This window comes from Podarcis filfolensis (genome assembly GCF_964270895.1).
Source record: "Podarcis filfolensis genome assembly, chromosome: 3".
Classification (NCBI taxonomy): Eukaryota; Metazoa; Chordata; class Lepidosauria; order Squamata; family Lacertidae; genus Podarcis; species Podarcis filfolensis.
The window spans coordinates 56456602-56480686 of NC_139606.1; the positions used below are offsets into that span (position 1 = coordinate 56456602).

General features: G+C 39.9%; 1 protein-coding gene and 1 long non-coding RNA gene across 19 annotated transcripts in view; one reads left to right on the forward strand and one right to left on the reverse strand.

Annotated features, from left to right (window-relative positions):
• TRDN (triadin) overlaps positions 1 to 24085 on the reverse strand; it is a 162908-nt gene that overhangs the window by 75042 nt on the left and 63781 nt on the right. For 14 of the 17 annotated variants that reach the window (XM_083608537.1, XM_083608538.1, XM_083608541.1 and 11 more), the window contains 2 exons: positions 21386 to 21445; positions 5954 to 6019 (listed from right to left, as the gene is read on the reverse strand). In XM_083608537.1, the coding sequence (XP_083464663.1) occupies positions 5954 to 6019; positions 21386 to 21445 (126 nt within the window). The remainder of the gene's footprint in view (positions 1 to 5953; positions 6020 to 21385; positions 21446 to 24085) is intronic. The other 3 variants (XM_083608542.1, XM_083608540.1, XM_083608539.1) reach the window with 1 other exon arrangement.
• On the forward strand, positions 1038 to 16291 carry LOC310760354. Of its 2 annotated transcripts, XR_014546915.1 has the most exons (4): positions 1038 to 1184; positions 9916 to 10089; positions 12798 to 13120; positions 16114 to 16291. It is a non-coding gene; the product is annotated as an uncharacterized lncRNA (long non-coding RNA). The 2 variants fall into 2 exon arrangements; XR_014546916.1 differs by lacking the exon at positions 1038 to 1184 and having other exon boundaries at positions 9626 to 10089.

Below are 24085 nucleotides of genomic sequence, written 5' to 3' on the forward strand. Positions count from 1 at the left end.
GGAACTGGACTTAGTTATAGCTGGATGGTGTGTCCTGTAAGCTTTCATAGACCACTCCAAATACATTGGCAGTCCCAGGAACTTCTTAAGCTTATTCCAATAAACATGATGTTTGGAGTAAGAAGTATTATGCAATAGGCACTGATGTGGGAAGATTTAAAAACAAAGCACAGAAGTATGATCTTTGGAAGTGTGGGAGAAATGTATTCAGCATTTGATGGGAACAGGGAATTTTAAGAAGGGCATATCGTGTTTTCTTACAAGCAAGTAGGCTGAAAAGAACTCATTCCAAGGTAAGTGTACATAGGATTTGCAATCCAGGCCTCTTACATGTCTAGCCTCTTTTCGGAATATTCCATTGCATTGACCTGTCTCTGTCTCCCAAACATGTTATGACAGCTTCTTCTCTTTCACTCCAAGCCTGACACCTCAGAGATGGGAAGAATAAAGCATGCTAACAGCCCACATAAAGAATTACTGGATCAAGGAGATTGCACACTCAGTTTGCCACAATATATGCAGCTTATTTAGGCCTTAGCAGCATTTCCAAGGGTGATCTTCTGTGATATCAAAGAACTGTTTTTAAAGTTTCCCAAACCGCATTTTCTTCTGCAGGCCCTATCCTACCTTTTACTGTGCAGAATCCCAGGTTTATGGGGAAGGTTCCTGGAAAATTGCCTGAATCAAAAAGGTGGTTTTCTAAAGTGAAATTTAACTTTTAAAAGTCACTGAGATTTATTTCTGAAGGAGTAAAGGATTGAAAGATGTGATGAGAAAAATAAGAAGGATTTAATGTTAAGCCTAAAAAGGTCAGGCATATTGTGCTGAATGGTCTTTGGTGGCTTCTGCAGCATCTCATGTTTTCCACCTGTGATGTCAAGTATCTTTTAAGAGATGGAGAGGAGGAGGGGAGTAAGAGTGCTGGCTTTCAGCCAAGTGTCCTTCAAAGTCGATTTGAGTGTAACAACAGCCTGTTGATCTGCTGGTGATGGGAAGCTCTAAATATAGCAATGCACTTGAGTTACAAGGCATGGTGTTACACAAATGAGACCCTCTCTGGAGAAATGCACTGCAAGGATCTGTATTTTCACACTTAAACTTCAAAGATGATACAGGTAGTAAGTCATATTAATGCTGACTCTGAAAGAGCTTGCCTGCCCATCCATCATCTGCAAGAGGAGGAGGTAAGAAAGGTGCTGAAAAAAAGCTATCTTCAATATGCTGTGTTGTTGGGGTACGGGTGGGGATAACCAGAAGCAAAAATAAACTACGCAGGAGTGAATGCCAAAAGGGCCTACAAGGTGGTCTGGTTCACTTAAGTCTTTGATGCATCAAATGCTTATCTTTTGCTTCTTATCAAAATCCCTGGAAACCGTTATGGAGAGACTTTTGTGGGAGATATTTTATATATTAGCTCAGCTTTTGATAAAATATTGCTTTGAAGTTAGAAATGAAAAAGTACAGGAATATAGAAATGAAATGTATTACTATTAACAGAGTCTTTCAAAACTAATCAGCGACATGCTTTATGTTTGAGATAGATGTCTGTCCTTGCACTAATCTATATTCATGCCAACTCCAACAACATTGTGTTTATGTGACACAGAGATATTATTAAGCATTACATAAATCTTTAAAACTCCACATTAAGACTATAATTCATTTTGGCTAGGTCAGGCCTATTTAACGGTGCAGGTACAGGTAGCTTTGTGCTACATGTTTTTGAACTTGATTTTGAGGTGAGATAGAATTAAAGCCCTGTGGTTTAGGGGACATTTGTAGGAAAATACCACACATCACAAAGGTGCCCCTGGATAAGTATGATGAAAAATTTCAGAAGGATTGGTGCATGTTTTAAGAAGTTATGATGAATAAAAACAATTTGGGGGGGGTGTTTTCTGTCCAATAGACAAGACCCTTCCTTCTACATCCCTCCCAATGATTGGAAGTAAAAAGGGGAACCCTGAAAAAGTTATTTTCTAGGTGGACACTAGGCCTGACAGAAGACTACACCCCTCATCTCCTTCTCCACTGTCCTTAATTTGAGAACTTGGGAGTATGTTAACGCCCTCCCACCAGATGTCAAAGAGAAAAACAACTACCAGACTTTTAATAGGTTATTGTATTTTAGTGTTCTGTTGGAAGCCACCCAGAGTGGCTGGGGAAACCCAACCAGATGGGCGGGGTATAAATAATAAGTTGTTGTTGTTGTTGTTGTTGTTGTTATAAAGAGGCAGTCTGAATCTAAGTTCTTTGGGAGCTCTGAAGCTCCGAGGTAGGCATGGGGCTTTGAGAGCACCCTACTTCCATTTGGCACACCTCAGAGATCATCTGTTTTGCCTCAGAAGAGCTCCCAATTCAGACCAGAACTGGGGAACCACTGGCACATGGGCCCACCAGACTTCCCCATCTGACCCACAAGGCCATTTTGGTCAAGCTATACCCACCTGACCCTATACCTGGTATCATATATGACATCAAGTGTGGGGCAAGTAGAGATGAATCAGCTGGCCCCTGGGACTTTGCCTGTACAATTTGATTTTAAACTGCACAGGCCAAAATGGGTCACCTGACTTGACTGTGATGCCAGGTAGACAACCCTAATGACCTGACAGACTTGGCCCAAGTGGGAATGTGGGGGGTATGTCTCTGGCCTGCCAACCAGACCCTTTTCTCCACCCCTGATGTAGATATTGTTTGCATGCGGACATGCTCCTCACTGCCTGTCAACTCTCTCCAGTTTATTATATGTAAAAATAGGGCATAATATGCACATGTACTGCCCATGTCACACAAAAATAGTTTAGTAGAATCCAAGCTCTGTATGTATCTCTGCACTAGTTTTTTAGAATGAATTGCCCTGCACGATATGCACTATCCTTTCAATTCTTGTTAGCAATGAGGTAAGGGAAATTGCTGCAAATGTGAGCAGTACAATTATCCTGATATTTTACAAGTCCAACACTTGCAATAGTATGATTATATATGCATTTATCATCTCTCTCTTTTTCTTTTTTTAAAAATCCCCTAAACTTATGAAATAACTATTTTAAAACTACAGAAATATTAAGGCAATCTGTGAGCCTTTTAATGTAATTGTTAATGCTTTGAAATGGAAATTTCCCAATACATGCCATGCTGCCCCTGCCAATCAAAATATAAAATCAATCACTTTGATTTGCAAGAGAAAAAACTGTAGAATGACAAATGCTTGAAACAGCTATTGTTTGCTGTCATAGAACAACAGTCTTAGAGAACTGTATAAGGAAGCATGTTATATATATAATAAGCTTTGTCACACACATGCATAGACACACACACACACACACCACACAAATAACTGAAACAGTAAGCGACAAGACTGCTGTTCAGTAATGATACAATAGTTAACATATCATTCAATTTCAGACATTTCATTTGATTTTTATTCTTCAAGGGACTGTAGATTGATTGACTAAGAACATGAACAGCAGAGTTTTTATTCTCCATTCTGTATTACAAATCCACTTTGTGTTAGGCAACTGAGTCCCAGGGAGGTTCAAAAGTGTGCACTAAAATTTTTATACTATTACAAAAACCAAGATTTTTTTTTTATTAAGTGGTATATAAATCTTCCTAAATAATATTTAAAAAATCAGAAGGGGAGATTTTCACAATGCTTCAACAAAACTTTATTACATTTTCCTCTTGCCCATCTTTCAAAGAGCACAGGGTAGAGTATATGATGTGTGTCTCGCACACTCATACCCTGTGGCCATTTTACCCTGAGAGGTTTAGGCATATTGCTGCTGTGTAGGCTGCAAAATGAATCCTTGAAACATGAAAGAGAATTGAGTAGCTTCACAGATATTACACAAAATTTAAAGGGAAATTGTAGGCAGAGAGTAGGCTGAAAAGATGAGAGAGATAACAGATGGAGTATTGTATTCAGTTCTGAAGAGTACAGTTCAAAAAAGAACATTATTGACAAGTTGGAAGAACTATGAGGATAATAAAAGTTTTAGAAGACAAATCACATCAGGAAACCCTGAAAGAGCTTGGTATGTTAGCTTAGAGAAAAAGAAGATTAAGAGGGAATATGTTGGTAGTTTCAAAATATTGCCAAGAAAGGAGAACTGTTTTTCACTCTACCCACTGTGGACAGGAGAGCAATGGATTCAAATTAAAATGCGACAGATTCTAGTGAAGCATTAGGAAACGTTTCTAGCTACAAGGATGATTCTGCAAAAGAATAAACTTCTTTAAAAGTTGCAGAATCTTTTTCTTTGGGGGGGCAGTTTCAATACAAATTTGAACAGGGTTGTCAGGGCTTGCTATTTAGTTATGGCATGGGACACCTCTATTTCAGAACACATGTTCTGAAATAGGCAAACCCTATTATTTCTTTCCTGAAAGGGCACACTGAACAACTGCTTTCTGACTCGGGGAAATGGGCCTTTGTACTACATACAAATCCCTTTACTTCACAAAGGGTGACTATACTGTGCTCACAACATTGCCATAGTTATTATGAAGTGTGAAATATGATTGCAAAAAAATGCTCTTAAAATACGCTGCTGTCCTCCCCTCATCAGTAAAAATCTTTGAAGACACCTGCTGTCCAAAGGCCTATGTAGTCCAACATCCTGTTTCTCAAATTAGTCAATCAAGTGCCTCTGGGAATCTCATTAAACAGGACATGTTGACAATAGCCACAACCTAAATGTGGATCCTGGGTGTGAAAAGGTTGAAGACACATACAGGCTGCCTTCATGTAGAAAACAGTTCTATGACAGACCTTCAGTGAGAGAATTGTATAAAGTCAGACACAAGGCCAGCCTGTTTTACAGTTAACCTATGAAGCAGCAAATGGTAACTGTTTTCAGACCGAATCCAATTGAATCTATGCTGTCCTCCTATTCACAGAAGCCTCTTTGATCCAGCAGAAGCTTGTGTTAATGGAAGGGGGAAATGAGTGGATTTTTGAAAATTCACCCTTTCTCCTGTAGCCCCCTGTTTCACCTTCCACAGAGTTTCCCAACCCTCTGGAACAGATCTGGTGGTGGCAGCACAGGGAATTGCAGAAAGAAGAGGGGAATAATCACCTTCCACAAGGGGTACTGTTGGATACAGCTCCTAAAACTGCCGAGAAAAATAATGTATTGATTGAAAAATATGGATGCTTAGAGTCAAGTGTGATTAAGTGGCGCAAAAACTGCTAAAATAAGTAAATATTCAAGGCTGTTAATCTGCAGCATGCAGTCTAAAGCAATAGTCTTAAGAATGCAGTAGCAAAAATGAGTGAGGATCTACTTATATAACTTGAACCTGTTTAAAATCCACTAAAGTTATTGGGTTGTCAATACTGTGTGAGCAGAAGACAGATTGTGCAAGGGTTAAGGCCATTGGAAGAGCCCTGCTGGAGCAGAAGAAGGCCTTTCTAGTCAAGTATTTGCTTCTCAAAGTGGCCACCCTGATGCCTGGGGGAAGCCCACAAGCAGGGTGCTAGCACAGTAGCACTCTCCTGCTCATGACGCTACTTAAAAGTACAATGTCTTCGATCCTAGATGTAATATAGCCATCATGACTAGCTGCCATTTTCATTCCTGTCTCAGCTCCCTGTACTCCCCATGAAAAGTCATCCCAGAGTGGCGGAGCAGGAGAGGCAGGCAAACATTGTGGACTGTGTCATCTGAGGAATCCACCTGAAATTGGGTGGGAATCCTGCTCTACTTGCTCAAGGTTCATGATTCTGAGGTGATTCCACTGCAACCTTCAAGACATAGCCCACAATGTTCAGTAGAACCCCCTAAACAGCCAGAGAGACTTTATGAGAAATTCATTCATTGTGTGAGCTTCATTTCTGCTCACACAACACTGGATACAGTTTGTAAGTCTGGCCTCAGTAAAAGCAGGGTTAGGCTTCCCCATAAGAATCTATGAGTAATTTTTTAAGAACAGAAACTGAACTTGCCTTCAACAGCGGGGATTGCAGGTGTCATTGCTGGGGTCTGTGGAAACCAAAGGTGAGGAGGCGGCCCTGCACATAAGACAGGAATGAAAGAGCATTGATAAACAAAAAACAACATTATTTTCAGTGTAGTGCCTACTTAAGCACGGATGGAATGCACTTTCTTTTTAACAGTCTCTGAGCAGCCTGGACTGTCTTCTGAGTTGTTTGTGTTTATTACTAAATACCTATCAGCATGGAATGGAATGGCAGAACAAACAAAACTCATCGGTTCTGTCTTTTAGATTGCTAAGCAAGAAATTGCAGAAGTTAAGTAAAACAGGAGAAACTTATTTTTTGAATTATTTGCCATTCAATATTTCTTCAGGACTAAAGAACACAAAAGATCTTTAAAAAAAAAGTTATTAGGTTTTACATTTTAATATTCAACATGTTTATCAAATAAACAAAGAAGATAGAATAGATAGAAGACAGAAATTAAAACAAAACCCCACCCTGTGACTTCCCTCAACTCCCCCTTCTGGTTACTTTGTTACTTCTGCTTGATTTCCGCCCTTTGTTTTTCATCTTTTAATTGCACACTCTTATATTCTTATTATTTTTAAACCAAATTTTCTTCAAATTACATCTTACATTTAATTAATTTTCATATTATTATCTCTTAACTTTTACCCTTGTTTTCTTAATTGTAAGTGTTTACTCAAACCCTTCTCTGAGTAAAGAACACAAAAGATCAATATAATAAAAAGCTTTCACATTCATGCCTCCTTTTATGAATGACAGTACACTTTCTTCTGCTTTTAACATAAAGGACCAGTCTCATTAACCAATATCCAGTGGATTGAACACTTTTTAAAATGTAATAGTTGTTTCCTATTACGTATACTGTTCTGCCTAGAACTATAGTGCTATGATGATTTAATGGGCTGCTATGTTATGTTCAGATGGTGCGTTCCTCTCAGGACAGCTTTTTACATCACATAGAAAGAAGAAGGGACATGAATGAGTCCCACTTCCATTTATCACACTTATGAAATAATATGCAATGGAGAAAACAATGTATTTCCCACAGGTGTCCGTGCATCATTGGATCATTGTACAGCATGGTAGAATCTACACACATATTTTTAAAAAATGCTGTTAAAATGCTTTTTTGAAAAACGTTTTGAAAAGTATATTGAATATGGCATAGCTCAGTGTTGCCATCTAGTTTTATTTGTAGCTGTATAGCTGAATCCTATGTCAGCCTGCCCCAATCTAGTGCTTTCAATACGTATTGGTCTCCAGTTCCTATAACCTCTGACCTTTGGCCCTGCTGGTTGGGGGTGATGGGATGGTTGGGGTGATGTTCAGGTGTTTGCCCGAACATGTGAACTGTATCTGCGGACTCAGGATGGGCACCTACACAAAAGCCCCATCCTAATGTCCCTGCATGCACCATGCACCATGCTCAGTTCCCATCCTTCTTGTGCTGAGCATGGGTCTTTTACTTGTGTTTACTTGAACATGAGTAGAACTCTCCACAAAAGCTGGGTCTCCTGTTGCACAGCATTCTAGTCATGTTCAAGTGAGCTTGAGTAGAAGCCCCCTGTAGACCTTCACTGCTCAACAAGGAGATGGTCAGGGGGTGAAAGGTGTGTCTGATGGGTGTGAGAATTTAGCAATGGAGCTTCAGCATGTGCCCCTCCCTCCTTCCACTGATAACAGTGTTTAGAAGTTCAGGCAATGCCTCAACACACCATATCCTTTGGGGCTTAAATAAAACAAAACTGGAAGTAACAGCTTCTTTCTGAACAGCAATCCATGGGACTAGAATATTCTTGCTCTCTGCTAGTAAATACCTCCGTCCATGCTTGGAGGGTAATTACAATTAAAAAGTTGACTCTTCATCATCCCACCAGCCCCAATTACATTTGAGATGTGTTGGCAGTCAGTTTGGCAATAAAAAGTTCCTGCACCTGCTGGGTTTGGTCTCATGCATCTTTCTGCGATGTGGTGCCCCCTTACTCCTTTTGTATTTTCTCTTCAAAACAGGTATATTACCCTTTAGCAATATTTTCATAAATATTGAAAACAGGTGCCACTCACAAAAGGGATAGTAATACTTATTACCCAAACACCATGGTGTAATATGGATACAGAGCTAGGACACTTTTATAGCAGAGATTTTTGCAGGGACTTTTAACAGAGTAGCAAAGTAGAAAGTTACAGAAGCTTTGCTTCTATCATCATATAACAATATTTTTTAATGCCCACATTCGTGGGAAATTATTTTGTAAATATACATTTTCAGCTTTCGTTCTGGTATCCCAGCCTTCAGAGCAGATGAATGAACAAAGGTGTGCTTTACATATTTTGAAAATAGATCTGACAGTTGATCTAGGGTTTTAATCTGAAATTCCTAATGCTATCCTGAACACACACCAAGGCAATCCTATACACACTTACCTGAAGAGAAGAGTTTGGATTTGATATACTGCTTTATCACTACCCTAAGGAGTCTCAAAGCGGCTAACAATCTCCTTTCCCTTCCTCCCCCACAACAAACACTCTGTGAGATGAGTGAGGCTAAGAGACTTCAGAGAAGTGTGACTAACCTAAGGTCACCCAGCAGCTGCATGTGGAGGAACAGGGAATCGAACCCCATTCACCAGATTACAAGTCTACTGCTCTTAACCACTACACCACACTGGGAGTAAGTCCCACTGAACTCAGCAGAACTTTCATTTGAATAGATATCTATAGGATTGCACTGTTTAATTCAATAGCTCAATATTCAAGACAAATATGGCAAGGTAACCTATTTTACTTTTTTCCTGTACTTTTTTCTGCAGAATTTGAGTTGAGAATTGAACTGTAGAATTATATCCTAAAGGTGTATACCAAACTACACCCTCATTCAAGGCAGATGTTTAATTACAATCGATTTAGCACACAGAAACCCAAAACACAGAGATGGAGGAAGGATGCTTATTTAAACCTGAAATACAGAATTATGGGAATAATTGTAGCCAATTTCATTCTAATATCCTAATGTTCAGCGGAGGTATCACATTATCATCAAACCCAACAGAATGCAGATTGGGCCAGCAGTTATAATACCGCACTTTGCTTGGTGCATACTCCCCAAACCCATGCAAATTCATGCTTGCATTTGCATAAAATGCAAAACATGCAATTCATTTAAAAATGTTATATCCAAATTTATTTTAAAAGCATGTATGTATCTGTTTTGGTGAATAAAGCTCCTACAAGAGTTTTTTGTTTCTGTTAATAACGGGGAAAGGCTTCATAGCTCAAGGGGAGAACACATGCTTTGCATGCAAAAGATCCAAAATTCAATCCCTGCCAGCTCCAGATGCTGCCAATCAGTGTAGACAGTAGTAATCTAGAGGGACCAATGGCCCTGCTAGGTGGAAGGCAGCTTCTTATGTTCCTCTGTAATCAGAATACTATGTTCACTGGAGAATTCTAGAAGCTAATGAACCTCCCACACTTTTATACTTTGGAAAATTGCATGGAAGCTCGCAGGCGTTTGCTTGGTAAGACATTGCCACAAACATCACAAACATTACCACTATAATATATATATATTTAAAAGTTATTTATTAATTTATATACAGCTTACACACCAGAATGGCTTCTAAGTGTTTTACAACTATAAAATCAATTATAAAATACATACATAATTTATATACACAACCAAACAGTTCTATCCAAACAGCAAAACATAATGAATTAAAATACAAACAAAACAAGGCAGTTAAAAACGTATAGCAACTAAAATGGTATAGAACAAACAAACAAAAAATAGCTGGTGGGATGCCAATGCTGACGGCGCCTCTTGTATTTCACCAAAGAGGTCGTTCTGCAATACTGATGCCACCAGTGGAAACCCCACCTCTGTGTTACCAAAAAGCAATCATCATCAGGCCATAGCAAAACTCAGAACTTTGTTGTTGCAGAGTTAAACCAGATATCACCCAACTTTGCCACGGAGAGCTGCCTAAACCCATTCTAGAGACACATGTCTCACATCAGAATACTTCTGAATACAATTCATGAGGAATTTTGACCCATGACTTCCCAGCTATTGCCCAAATCTTAAAAACAAGACTGGAAGGCTTTGAAAGCTAATGGTGAGTACATCAGAAGCAATTATTTTCACACATGAATTATTTGCTATGGGGAAGACTAATGATGTCACCAAAACCTAATTACCTGGTTCAGAATACAAACCAAACAGTATTCTGCACCATGCATTCTGCCATCAGCTGATCATACACCCCCCCAACTAGCTGCATTTTAGGCCCTTATGCAAAAGCTCTGATGTTTTACTCTGAAACTATCCTAGATTACTACAACATGAAATGAAGTATGTGTGTGTAGACTGGTTTTTCTTGCCCAAACTCCTGTTGATTACTGTGAACTGCTTGCCTGGACCACCTGACCAATTCTTATATTACATGAGTATTTTTCGTATTAGTCAAAAGCATTTAGCTGTTTTCGCTATTTCTATTATTGTTGTACCCAATCCAGATCTAGAACCATCTTATTTCTCTTTGTTTTGGGAGTTAGGGTGGTGCTTGAATTGCTAGGCACCATACTTGACAGTGTGCAGATATGGCACCATCCATGTGTACCAAAAATGCACGCTAGGAGAGAACTGTAAGAAAATAGATGAGTTCTCTCATGCCTGCATACCCCAAAAGCTAAATGCTCACTGAGGAAGGCAGTTCCAAAAGGAGTTGATGCATTGCTACATAAAACTCCTCAGACATTTCTTATAATCGGACACCTCATCCAACATGGTTCTTTCAAAGGAGACAGATTACATATTCAGCTGCAAATCACTGAATGTTCAGTAATCAAGTGTGAAGATATCAAGTGGACTATGAGCAAGTGTGAACCATTCTGAGGACAGGTGAGGACAGGTGAGCAGAGATCTCTTGTGAAGTTCAGGAAAAGTTTTAATAAAGAAATTGAGCTAAAGGTTTTTGTGTGTGTGTTTTTTTAAAAAAATAGTTTGATAAAAATTATTTAAAGCCTAATTAGTTTGCCCATTGCCATGCAAAGGAAATGTGATAAATTACACAATCAGAATTAAAAAATAATTATGGAAGATGATAAAGGGCTGATGCTCAGGAGGTTGAGTAAGCCAGTAATGAAAAAAGATGGCTGATCATTAAACTGCCACAGACTTCCCCAGAAGAGGACATGGTCTAGCACCTACAGGTGTTTGCTTTAGGGCCTGAGTATATAAAAAAATTAAAACAGAAAAAAACTTCGACTTGGCAGATGAAAAAAGACCCCTAGGTCAAAATGTTTCTTTTGAAAGGGCCCTCTTCTATCCTGATAAAAGGCCTATCTTATGTTTCCATGTGTTATTAAATGCCTCTCTATTCACTTTGATGAGGAGACACAGAATAGAAGAGCTGAATTAATATTTTATCCATTCTTTTGATTAAATATGTTAAAGGGGGTATCCTAAGTCAATTTGCCCTCCCCTGAATAGGTTCAAAGCACAGTTTTAAATCGCCTCACAACCATACTGAGAACTGAGAAAGTGGAATACAAATATCATTAGAGTCCATGTCTAAATGGCCCTTGACATTAATGCCAGGCTGTATATAAGAAAAGGCTGACCACCTGCCACTAGTAATCCTGCTGTTAATAAGATTGTAGTCAATCAGATGCTTATTGGAAAAATAAGTGGTGGTCATTCATATTATAGAAGGACCTTGTGGAAAACATATCCATTTAGAGCCTTTGTAGTTTTCAACCATGTTGATAGATTAAAAACCCTTTGGGCAATATCCCTAAGTCATACTCATAGCAGACCCATTGACTAACCACCTGATAACTCTTGCTACTTAACTCGGCACTGAAGCATAATTTTTGTTCTGTTATTCCTATCCTGCCTAATTTGCCTTGCATAATTAAAACTTACAATGACAGCCCATCTTCAAAGCTAATGTCAACAGTGGCTGGTCCTAATCTGCTAAATACACCAAGCCTGAACCTACTAGCCATGATTGTCCAAGATTTGCAAAGCTAAAAAAAAAAAATCACTCTAAAGAGAGGCTGTGCCTAAGAGGAGTTTCAGAAATCACCCACCTAGGTAAAAGGCTGCTTACCTCTGGGAGCTGTCATTTTTAGGGCCTCCTCAGAAAACTACCTTCCCTTCAGAGATAGAAATAATAATTATAGTAACCTTTTATGTCCATTTCTAAATTGTTTGCATTTATTAATGCCTTTATCTCTCAAGAAAAATATCATTTTTGGTGAAAGGTTCTAGATTGGAATAACTCTGCAAGCTCAAATCTAACCCCACATGGCTACATCTTCAGGTAACAATAATGATCTTCAGAAGACCATATACATTGAGAATGCAGAAAGAAACCCAGCAACCCAAGTACACCTTCTTGAGTGGTCTTTCCAAGATGTCCACCTTGAAATTGGGAAGCAGCTAATTACCTCTTTGGCATAGTTCACAAATGGAGGTCTTAGAACCTACAAAATCCAGTAAAACAGGGGCATTCAAATCCTCCTTCATGGTCAGGTTTGTGACAGGAGTAATCAAAGGTAAAGCTAAGGCTTTGTACCCAGCCAAAAGGGAATGGTGCTGATGTTGTCAATGTATACAAAACGCACATGGGAGGAGGGGAGACGTACTTTGAAGGGAAGATGAGAAACCCATTCTTTGGTGTTGTTTGTTAGTGATGAACTAACTATCCAAGCAGAAAGAGCAGGCAGGCAGTGCTGAGAAACATAGCTGGGTGGATGGCGTGTAGAAAGAAAAGAGCAGAAGACCAATAATATACTCCTGTTTCATGAATTCCAACAGATGGAAGGCCTATTCCTGAAGAGGATACAATGACTGAAGAGCGGAGCTGGATTAGAACTGATACATGGAAAGTTAAGGCCTGGTAGAAGCCAAACCAAAGAGGGTACTCAAGTATATCACAATGCTTTCTCAATGCACCATCTCTATGCAATGGAACAAGGATACATTTGCAGATACTTTCTCCAAGAGCATGAAGAATAAACGAATAAAGTTAACAGCCATCCACAATTTCGCTGATACAGGGAAGGCTTTCCCACCAAACTGCCAATACTTCTTAGTCTAGCTTCTCAGCTGACATCACACTTTTATTTAAATAATGGCAAGTCATAAGTTTCTGGCTAACTTTGTATCACAGGGTCTCAGCTTCTAACTATTACGCAGTGTATTCTCGTAGTTTAAAAGTGGAGTGGTGGGTGAAAAACAAGGAACTCATAATTATGGCTATCTTTAGGAGGCTCAGAGTAGATACAACTCCCATTGCAACCAACTGTTCAGTGCAGCTCAGAACCAAGCACTTAATTAAAAAGATTATTGCTGATATTACAGTATCGCAACCTCTAATGTTCCATGAGGTCAATGTATCCTGGGGATGCTGTAATAGGACTGGTAAGCTCAGCTATAACAAGCAGCAATGCAATTAATCATTTAAACCTTTATAATCTGGTACACTTGCTATCTACCAGGGAGCATGCAAGCATGCTAATAGGATGACCCCTGCCTCCAGTATGAGGGATTAGATATTGACCATCAAAATATTCAGTATGTTTTGCAGGCAGCGCCCCCCGCCCCCAGGACATGCGCCAGCTCTGCCCCCACCTGCTCTCCACCCCCGGTGCCAGAGCATGAAGCTCCGCCAGTGATTTGAGCCCAACCTTTCAGAAACTTCCAGGCAGATTCTGGAAAAAAAGAATGGTGTACCATCCTCTTCCTAAATGGCAGGAGCATGATTGTGGACAAATGAACAAACAGATATATTTTTAAAATTATTTATACCAAGGCAGACCCTTGGCTAATCTAGCTTTCTATTGCCTATTCAGACTGGCAGTGGCTATTCAAGGACTCAAACGCCTTTCTTAACCTTGTTATATGAGAGCTTTTAAGTTGAGCCCCGAGCCCCGAGCCCTTGGACCTTCTGCATGCAGACTCTATGCCACGTAAACACATTAACATGCTTTATACCAAATCAGACCATTGGTCTATTTAGCCCACCATGATGTACTGGTGCTCTCCAAGGTCTCAGGCAGAAACCTTTTCCAGCCCATTTTTCTTTTAAGTGAAGATCCAGTCACTTTAAAGTGAAGAACCTAGGTCCTGCACTCTTCTATTGGGCTATTTGCACTGATCTAGAGCTAGATTGGGGCATTTATATTCTGAATAATTATATTAATATATTTTACTATAGGGAGGAAAGTTGTAAAGCATATTTAGAATGATAAGATGAACATAAATACATTTCATATATAGTACTGTTCCCAGTTGTGAGCTAATCTCTTCAGATAATGATTGCTGATTGATACATTTTTCAGATGTATTTTCTGAATGGTGCACATAATATGCCATTTATTATTGTGCACTGCAGCCTTCTCGAAATTCAGATTGCAGTTTACAGGATCAATTAGGCCCTACTTGACACAAAGCTTTTGCTCTGGTGTGAACTGTCAGCTTCACTAAGCAAATATAAATGAAGCTACCATGAAAGAGCAAACTATTTTAAGTCATAAACCAAAGAGAGCAGGTGTACACAATGAAGACAAACTTTAAAAGAGGAAAGCATTGTTTTGAAGAATAGACATAAGTTGAGACAATTGCTCTCGACACTATTTCTGGAGCTAATGTGAAGCAGCAGTGGTGAGAATTTCTATATAGCTAGAAAATATTCCATGAATCCTAACAAGATGGATTTAATATGACAAGAAGATGTCATTTGATTCCCCAGGATTCCTTTCTCTTTGTCCCCTCTGCACTCCAGTGGCCTTCTTTGCTGACAGAAGAACCCTAATAAGCAGCACTCTTCATCATGCTCACACTGCTCAAAAACGACAAGAGCCTATGTGCAGTACTGAAAAAAGACAGCATCTTTTTATGCAGTTGCCAATACTAGCTAATGGCAAGTTCACTAAACTGAAAAGAAAACACAGTGAGCAGGACTTCATTTTCAGGACTAAGCTATAAAAGCCAGGGCTGCTTAACTGGGGTACAATTTACTGAAGTCATCATCAGCATCATGATCCCATCCTTCCTTCATTGAGCTCTGCAAGCATCCTTGGATCTTCCCCATTCCATCCTCACAGCAGCCCCATGGTGTAGATCAGGTTGAGTGACAGTGGCTGGCCCTTGCCAGCCAGTGAGAGTCATGGCTGAACAGGGTTTGGATCACAGGCCACTCTAGTTCTAGTCCAGCACTGCAACTGCTATACAACACTGGCAAGAGGTAGGAGAAAATCACACACATACTTCTATTTCAGGTCACACATCATTCTTTCTATAAGGAGCATATATATCTGTTGACAACTCACTGGTTCTGCAAACTGAGCGACTATTGTTAGAAACATACATACATTTGGAGCTTGCTTTGGGCATTCACTTGCAAACTTGTGAAGGGGCTTTGCAGGGAACCTGTGGGACTAGCTCCACTCAGCCAGTGATGCCACACCTGCCGGCAATACTCCTGAGCCAACACGTGATTTTCTGAATCTGAAGGAGAGCACCTTCATTACTTACAGGGTTTCCAACACTGGGATGGGAAGCTTATTGGGCAATCTCAAAAGATGGTCTGGAGGACATCTATGTGATGCCCTGAACACTGACCTATGTGGTTCCAAGAGGTTCCAACTTGCCCCCCCTGCTATTTATTTAACATGAAGGAGTGTCTCCACCCCCATCGTTCAAGCCAGACACTGAGGTCCAGTGCTGAGGGCCTTCTGGCGGTTCCCTCCTTGCGAGAAGCAAAGTTACAGGGAACCAGGCAGAGGGCCTTCTCGGTAGTGGTGCCCGCCCTGTGGAATGCCCTCCCACCAGATGTCAAGGAAATAAACAACTATCTAACGTTTAGAAGACATCTGAAAGCAGCCCTGTTTAGGGAAGTTTTTAATTTTTGATATTTTACTGTATTTTTAACCTTCTGTTGGAAGCCGCCCAGAGTGGCTGGGGAAACCCAGCCAGATGGGCGGGGTAGAAATAAATCATCATCATCATCATCATCATCATCTACATGAAATTACTGGGGGAAATCATTCAGGGATATAGAGTTCAATGTCATCAATATCTGAGTGACATTCTTTGCCTCTCTCTCCCCTTTTCATCTTTCTCTAGGGAGGTTGCTGAGGTGCCAAACCAACATCAAACTGAGCAGATGCAACAAACTGATGCTTAGCCCTGACAAGGAAGCTTATCCTGTTTCAACAGAGCTGATCCAGACATGGGGATTCAATCTTTGTTGGATGGGGTAAGGAAATGTAGGTTCATATTTGGGAGGTTTCTTGGATCCAACCCTGACCCTGGATGATGATGATGATGATGATGATGATGATGATGATGATGATAATTTATTTATTTTTGTACCCCACTCATCTGACTGGGTTTCCCCAGCCACTCTGGGTGGCTTCCAACAGAAGATACAAAAATGCAACAGAATGTCACACATTAAAAGCTTCCCAAAATACTAATAAAGGAAGAAGAAGAAGAAGAAGAAGAAGAAGAAGAAGAAGAAGAAGAAGAAGAAGAAGAAGAAGAAGAAGAAAACTGTGACTTTTGAAAACTGCCGTTTTGGCCAGAACAGCATGTGTTACATCACCCTGGACTACTGTAAAAATGCACCCATGTAGGCTACATAGGAAAAGTATTTGGGAATGGCAATTAGTCCAGAACACTGCCTGGGTTGTTATATTTAAAAATAAATAATAGTGGGCCACATATAGGGTGCACCTAAGTCCTTTATAGAAATAACTGCACTGGGTTCTAGTGGCTTCTAATTCATTTGCATTTGGAAACAGAACATTTGAGGAAATCCTATTTCCATACCAGCTCTCTCCCCCCCCCCCCGCCTGCTATTCTATTTATCAGAGTTCCTCTTGTGTGCATCAGCATTCCCAGATGTATGCTTAGCTGAGACCAGAGAGAAGGTCTATTTAGTGACTGCACTCAGACTTTCCACCAGATAGCTAAAACCTATGTAGGAGAAACAGCAAAGAGTCTTGTGGCTCCTTAAAACTATTTATTTTTAAAAGCATAAGCTCTTGTTGGTTTCATCCCATGCATGAAGTGAAGTATTAATTGGCAGCTATATTTAGGAAGGCTTTGGGCATGTTAACAGTTTAAGATTCTGAACTGATTTGTGTTTTAACTTGCTACACTGGGGCTGTTTTTATCTCAAGAGGATGTCTATTCACACTAATGGCTACCTTTTATCTTGTTTGTACTCTGCTGCTTTTTGTAATTTTGTTCTTCACTTACTACTGTCAGCAGCCTTGAGAGGTGGGCTATAAATGTTTCAAACAAAGAAATCTTTGTCAAAAAAGATCTACAGTGCAGGGTGTGATATACAGAGATGTTTCTTTGCCCAAGCTCCACTGAACTGAATAGGAGCTGGGTGCAGTTCTCCTACATTTCAATGGGGTTTGCGCAGAAGTACTTCCTGACAAATTGTGATCAAAAAAGGGTTGACACAAAGTAAGCCATTTTTTGATATTTTTTGCATAACTGAATAGAAATATAAAGAAACGTCTCTGGTGCTGGCAATTGTAATTACAGAAAGAATGGTTCGTGATAAATAATACCTGATTAGACTTAAATGATTCAGTGATTAAGTCTTAATTTTCTATGCTTCTCCTAGAATGTGCTTGAAATTATTCTGTATTATGCCTTCCCTTTCAGACAGATTTAAGAATGTGCAGAGAAATGATCTCAGCATGGTATCAAAGGAGGAAAAGACAAAATGTCAAACCAGCAAATAATCCCCAATTTTGTAATCTGCATCGGCTATCAAATAAACGAGAGCTTTGGCAAGGATACTGGAAAGCCAGTTAGCAAAGTCTCATTTGGATTGGGGAAACCTGGGTAGAAATCTCACCTCAACCATAAAGTGATTTGGGTGGCCTTGGGCAACTCACCATTTCTCTATCTAAACTGTTGTTGTGAACATCAAAAGGAAAAATAAGCCCACACAAATTACCCTGACCTTCTTGGCAAAACAGTGGGATACAAATGTAGTGGCTAAATAAAAAAACCAGGGCTTTGCAGTGACCACAAGATGTATCTGTAGCATTTGGAAGCAGCCCAACCTGTTTTAGATCCACAACGTGTCATTCCAATTTTATTTGTTACTCGGTTCTGAATCTGATCTGGTAAATCTGAAGCTTTATTTCATTCCTGTTACCTATAATGAGGAATCTAAAAGCAGATATAAGCCCTTTTTTTTGTTTTCACATAAGTGGATGAAACATTTAGGCAAAGTCCCCCCCCCCACTTCACCCCAAGTGAAGTAAACCCGTAGGAAACATCAGTTTTAACTTACAGTCTCTTCACAGATCTCTCACATGCCTTAGAAGCACCTCTTATAACCCATGTCTAACTGAGCCAGGCATTAGCTTAACATGGAAGAATTTAAGTGCAGCCTTGAGCCTATTCATTTACACTGAGTGCAAGTAATCAAAGTCAGGAACACTCTCCCATGGCAGGCAGCAACTCAGATTACTAGGAACTGAATCACCATGGGTATTTTTAAGGTCATATTAAAAAAGAATGCTCAATGAAATGTTTCTTTTAGAAGCAAACAAGGGCACATGTAAAATGTACACATATATACATTTGTTGTAAGGGAACCATATTTTTTCTTGTTGGATTTGTGTGCATGACAGGCAGGAATTCAACAAGGCCCTAGGAGCGGGAAGGAGACCATAATGTGACTACACAGGAAACCAAATAATGATTACAGGTGAACAATCCTGTTTTCTTTTCTCCATTGTAGTTTTTGTGCAGTCTCAGATATGAGCTATATCAGAGTAGCATGCTTCCTTACCTGAAAAGGGAAGTAGATAGCTTCCTGAAGAGAAAACATCAACATTCTCTTGTTGCGTAGTTCCTCTCAAAGACAACAGCAGAGGACCATTGGATTACATTACTCATATCGGGCATTCTTTTACTCCCCACAAAGGAGGAATGGTTAGTTAATGGGTATTTGATAAGAGATTCTGAGATGATATTGTAAGACTCGTCTTTCAAACCACCACCACCACTTCCTCCAGTGCTAAATAAGATGCTGAATGTTTTACACAGGTAGGAGGAGAGTAGTCTTCTGAATGCAAGTGAGTGAGAGTCTTTGTGTTATTTGGAAGTGTGGTGGTGGGAGGAAATCCTGTATGACAATGTCTTGCAGGTCAAAAAAAGTTGTATAGCAAAATAAGATGTCTCAATGCCTCCCATGAGAAAACCACTGTGGCCTGACCTTGCAATGCAAAAGCTAATTGAGGTGTTTCAGCATATTTTTAGAGTAATTTATCTGGGCTTGACTGTACTGTTGGGGTATTTTGCATTTTCAGAATTCTGTTAATATATTGGTATCCTTTATTACATTTTATTTAGTTATCTATTTGCACTTTTATGAATTGTTGTATGCTACCTTATACTTTAGGGACACGGGTGGCGCTGTGGGTTAAACCACTGAGCCTAGGGCTTGCCGATCAGAAGGTTGGTGGTTCGAATCCCCACGATGGGGTGAGCTCCCATTGCTCGGTCCCTGCTCCTGCCAACCTAGCAGTTCGAAAGCATGTCAAAGTGCAAGTAGATAAATAGGTACCGCTCCGGCAGGAAGGTAAACGCGTTTCCGTGCACTGCTCTGGTTCGCCAGAAGTGGCTTAGTCATGCTGGCCACATGACCCGGAAGCTGTCTGCAGACAAACGCCAGCTCTCTCGGCCAGTAAAGCGAGATGAGCGCCGCAACCCCAGAGTCGGCCACGACTGGACCTAATGGTCAGGGGTCCCTTTACCTTTTTATCTTATACTTTGGGGGGGGGGGGATATAAAAGAACAAGACAGTGGAAAACAAAACACTAGGTTGTATCCTTCTGTATGTGCAACAGAACTTCCTCTCCAGCCCCCCCCCAAACCTCCCAAATGAATACATAGGGTTAGGGGAGGAAAGGAAATAGAAGTCCTGTTGCATGTGTGCAAATCAGCTTGTGCAGTCTTGGATAAATCACTAGAAGGAATTTATTTAACTTCTTTAAGTTCAGTTTTTACACCGCATGAAGAACTGTGAAATGCCCATAGTACAAAAGCAATATATTTAGGAGGCATTAGTTACTGTTAACTTGGTAAGAATAAGCTAGCAAAAATAAATGGAAGAATCTACCATAATGGTGGAAGTAGTAGTATCTGGGTCCTGATATGGTAGAACAAGTCACTTGATTTTTGCCAAGATTTAGGAGCCTCACTTTAGACATCTGGCACTGACATTTTGGGCTTCAGTCCTATGTACCTGGGAGCCAGCCCCATGAAACATAATGGGACTTACTTCTGAGCAAGCATGCACAGGATTGTTCAGTTTGGCCAGCTTTCTGTGGAACAGACATTCAAAAGTGCAATTGAAATCAATGAGACAAGTAGCTATGCTGCTCCTGGATCATGAATAGCAACTGTTTTACATCTAACCACTACATTTATTATATAGAGGATCTGAGTTGTTTTCAAGTTTCTTCCATAATTTTCTTGCAAAATTTTTCACTGAACAGTTTCCTAGAACATATTCAGTGAAGGGGCATACCTTCTTTATAAGTAGTCATGGCTCAAACATCAGAATCTCATAAATGGGTGTTTTGTCTAAAGATTATTTATATTTCACATGGGCAAAAAGGCAGATTCTTTCTTCGCCATTCATTCTGGTGGTAAGCTCATCACAGAATACAGTTCATTCATTGATACATACATACCCTATGCACATGTTCAAAGCTGATGCCTGATGGAACTGATACCCTCAGGTACCATAAGGCTTTAAGTTCACTGACAGCTCCAGCATGCAAAACCATCTTAACCAGCAACCATCACAAATTAACAGCAGTGAACACTGGAGTGACATATGATGAATATACTCATTGCGCTGGAGATCCCATTCTAAATTTTTAACAGATGCATTTCATATGAACGTTTAACATCTGCATGTAACAAAAAGAGTAAGCTTAAATGTGGTGGGCTTTCTCATTTTCTTTACACTTTTGAAGATGACATAAAGAAATTTAAACCAAACCACCTCTTAACTTTACACATCTACCCCATCCTTTCTATGGCATAAATGCATGCAAAAGATATAAATTCCACGCCAATTGATGGTTAAGGCAAATGGTTTAATTCTTTCTTAGGTTTCCACTGGCGTCACCTTTTAAATCACCATTAATCTCAATGCATGCAATTATAGAAAAGAGTATTAGAAGCTTTAATAATACAGCCATTAGTTGATATGCTTTATTTAAACTCTCTTTGCACAGGCTTCATTTCCGCTTTTAACAAATGAAAAAAGCACACACATTCCAGGAGCACAACAAAGCAGAAGCTCTCCGCGAAACAGAGAGTGCAATGATAGAGTTCAGTTCAAGTACCTGTATACAAATCCCCGTGCGAAAACATGTCAATCATATAACGACAGAATGCATATTGATCTAGCAGAACAGAAAGGGGGGGAAGAGTAATAAGACACAGTTTACAGGTCTTTTTCAAATCAAGCGCTAAAGAGAGAGCTTAGCACTGAAACAAAACCTTTGCCAGTTTTTCATCTCCTGCTCAAAGTAATCAATAACCAAACAGGTGGTGAAATTCATGTTTCTGTTCCTCTTTTTTTAAAAAAGTGAGCTGCCACAGGAAATGCCTTCTGGCTCTCTGCACAGTGATCCCCTGATAGCTAATTGCATCTAATCATGTAGCTGCCAGGACTAGATTTCAGAGGCAAATCTCAAATACAGGCAGATACTCTTACACACTGAGGGTGCTACTAGTTTGGAAGACCCCAACACAGCCAGGCTATTAAGGCAGGGGACTTCTGGCCCAGGGAACAAATGCTGCTCACTATTTGTCTGGCTCTAGGGGTTCTCACCAGGTCACACACCTTACTGCCCCTGCAGCACACCCTTCTCCCATTCTCCTGCCTGGCTAGCACATGTCACTGAACTGTCACAATGCATCTTCTGTTTGCCTGGATGGAGAGATGTATGTATGGAACCTCTGACTTTTTATGTGGCTAGGCAATAATCTATGGCACAGAGTCACATCTGTTGCCCCACCCACCAGTGGCATTTGGCCCTCTGAAGGTTGCCCAGTATGGAATGCGGCCCTTGGGCTGAGGAAAGCTACCTACCCATGCTCTAAGGGAAATAAAAATGGCCTGTTTTGAAATATCCATGGGACGGGTTAAGGATTGTTCCTCAAACTTCTTACATTGTGATTTATGTTACTGTAAGCAACTTTTTTATTTCATTAACTAATGACTTTGGCTATGCAAACATATAATATTGTTCTCTCTCTCTCTCTCTCTTTCTAGTCAATGTAGAAAGCCAGAGAGAGCCCTGTGCTGGCATTTGCTCACATTATAAACTGAACCATGACATTCTGTGGACTGTGCCTCTCATGTTTTACATACAGCTTCATATACACAAATGCATGCTCCAATGCAGGACAATGTGTTAAGAATGTCACATTATTGTGTGTTACATGCCATCGTTGCCTGATACTCATACGCTGGGTTATTTTCACTGAGCTGAAGAAGAGCCCTGGCCATTTCCATTATATATTTTAAATAAGTAAATAAATATGCAGGCCAATGCAGAACGTCAGGCACACCATCATTTTCATTCTACAAAACAATTACAGATTCATCAATGAGTATGCATGTATCAAAGAATGAGAAGAACTTACTGATACAGCAGGGAGGTGGGATGGGAGTGGGAAAGGATGCAGTAATCTGAAAGTATTTGTTCAGAAAGCTAGCCAGCCAGCCAGCCTGCCTGCCCTGAAGTCTTAGATGTATTTTGCCCTCGCATCAGTGGACCCAAGGCTTCATGTGCTACCATAACGCTCCTGTCAATGGTCTGATTCATTTATCTAGCAGTGATAGGTGACAGTTTTGGAATCAGTAATGACCATTTGACTGTCAGCAGGGTTTGCAACTGACCATTTCAGAATAGTTTCAGTTTCCTCCCTCTGCTAGAGCTAGCAGCTTCCCCTTAGGCAGAATTTGTGATCCAGTTATATATTTTCTAAGCTAAGTTATGCAAGCCACTAAGAATTAAGCGTTCAGAGATGACAGAACATTAACCGCATGATAAATTCATGTAACAGAAGTGATATATTACTGATTCTAATTCATTTTCATTTTTCATTCAATAAAACAATATGGGTTGGATGCAGATTTAGTTATGGCTGCATCCAGCCTTGTATTTTTTAAAAAATAAAAAATCTGCAGGTGCTACAAAATAAGTAAACAACTGTACTCAAGAGATGGAGAATTCTGGATGCTTAACTAAAGAATTTAGGTCAAGTTTATCTTTCTGAGCTATCACAGTTCCAGAAGGAATTTCCATTAAGTACTACTTCTGCACCAATCCCACAACATAGAATTGAGCTTCAGACAGCATAAGTAAAGCTTTGTGGATCAACTCCTGTGATACTAATCTGGAATAGGGATGTGTAAAACCACTGCCTTTAGTATCACTGATTTGTTTGAAGGGGGGGGGGGACTCTGCATGTTCGAATAATAATAAATAAATAAACCAAAGAGAAGTTGCACACATTGTGGCAAAGGGCTGGTACATGCACTAATGCATCTGCAACATTTATTTTATTTAAAATATTCACACTTCTGATGGTTCACATCATGACTGAGATATCCAGCACCAATTTGCAGTACCCCCTCTTCTTCCACAGGATGTAAGGAATAGCAGTAAATCTTATACACTTTACAGTGGGTCCAGAATTGATACTATATCTGTATGTGGAATCTGTTTTGGAAAACTACCACAACATTCGCAATCAGTAAGGATTATTTTGCACTAGCAGTTTTCTGACACAGCATTAAAATGAATGAAAACTGTTAATAGAAGCATGGGGTGAGTTCTAATATTTAAGCACACAATCTAAATGACATGAAAGTGACTGGGGGGGGAGCGGGAATCCCAATGTTTTGACAAACATTAAGTCTTAGATTGAAAATACATATACATGCCTTCTATGGAAGCCCCATTAAGTCCAATGGGACTTTCAAAGAACTGTGTGTAGGATTGCAGCACAAATGCATTTGCTCATTCCTT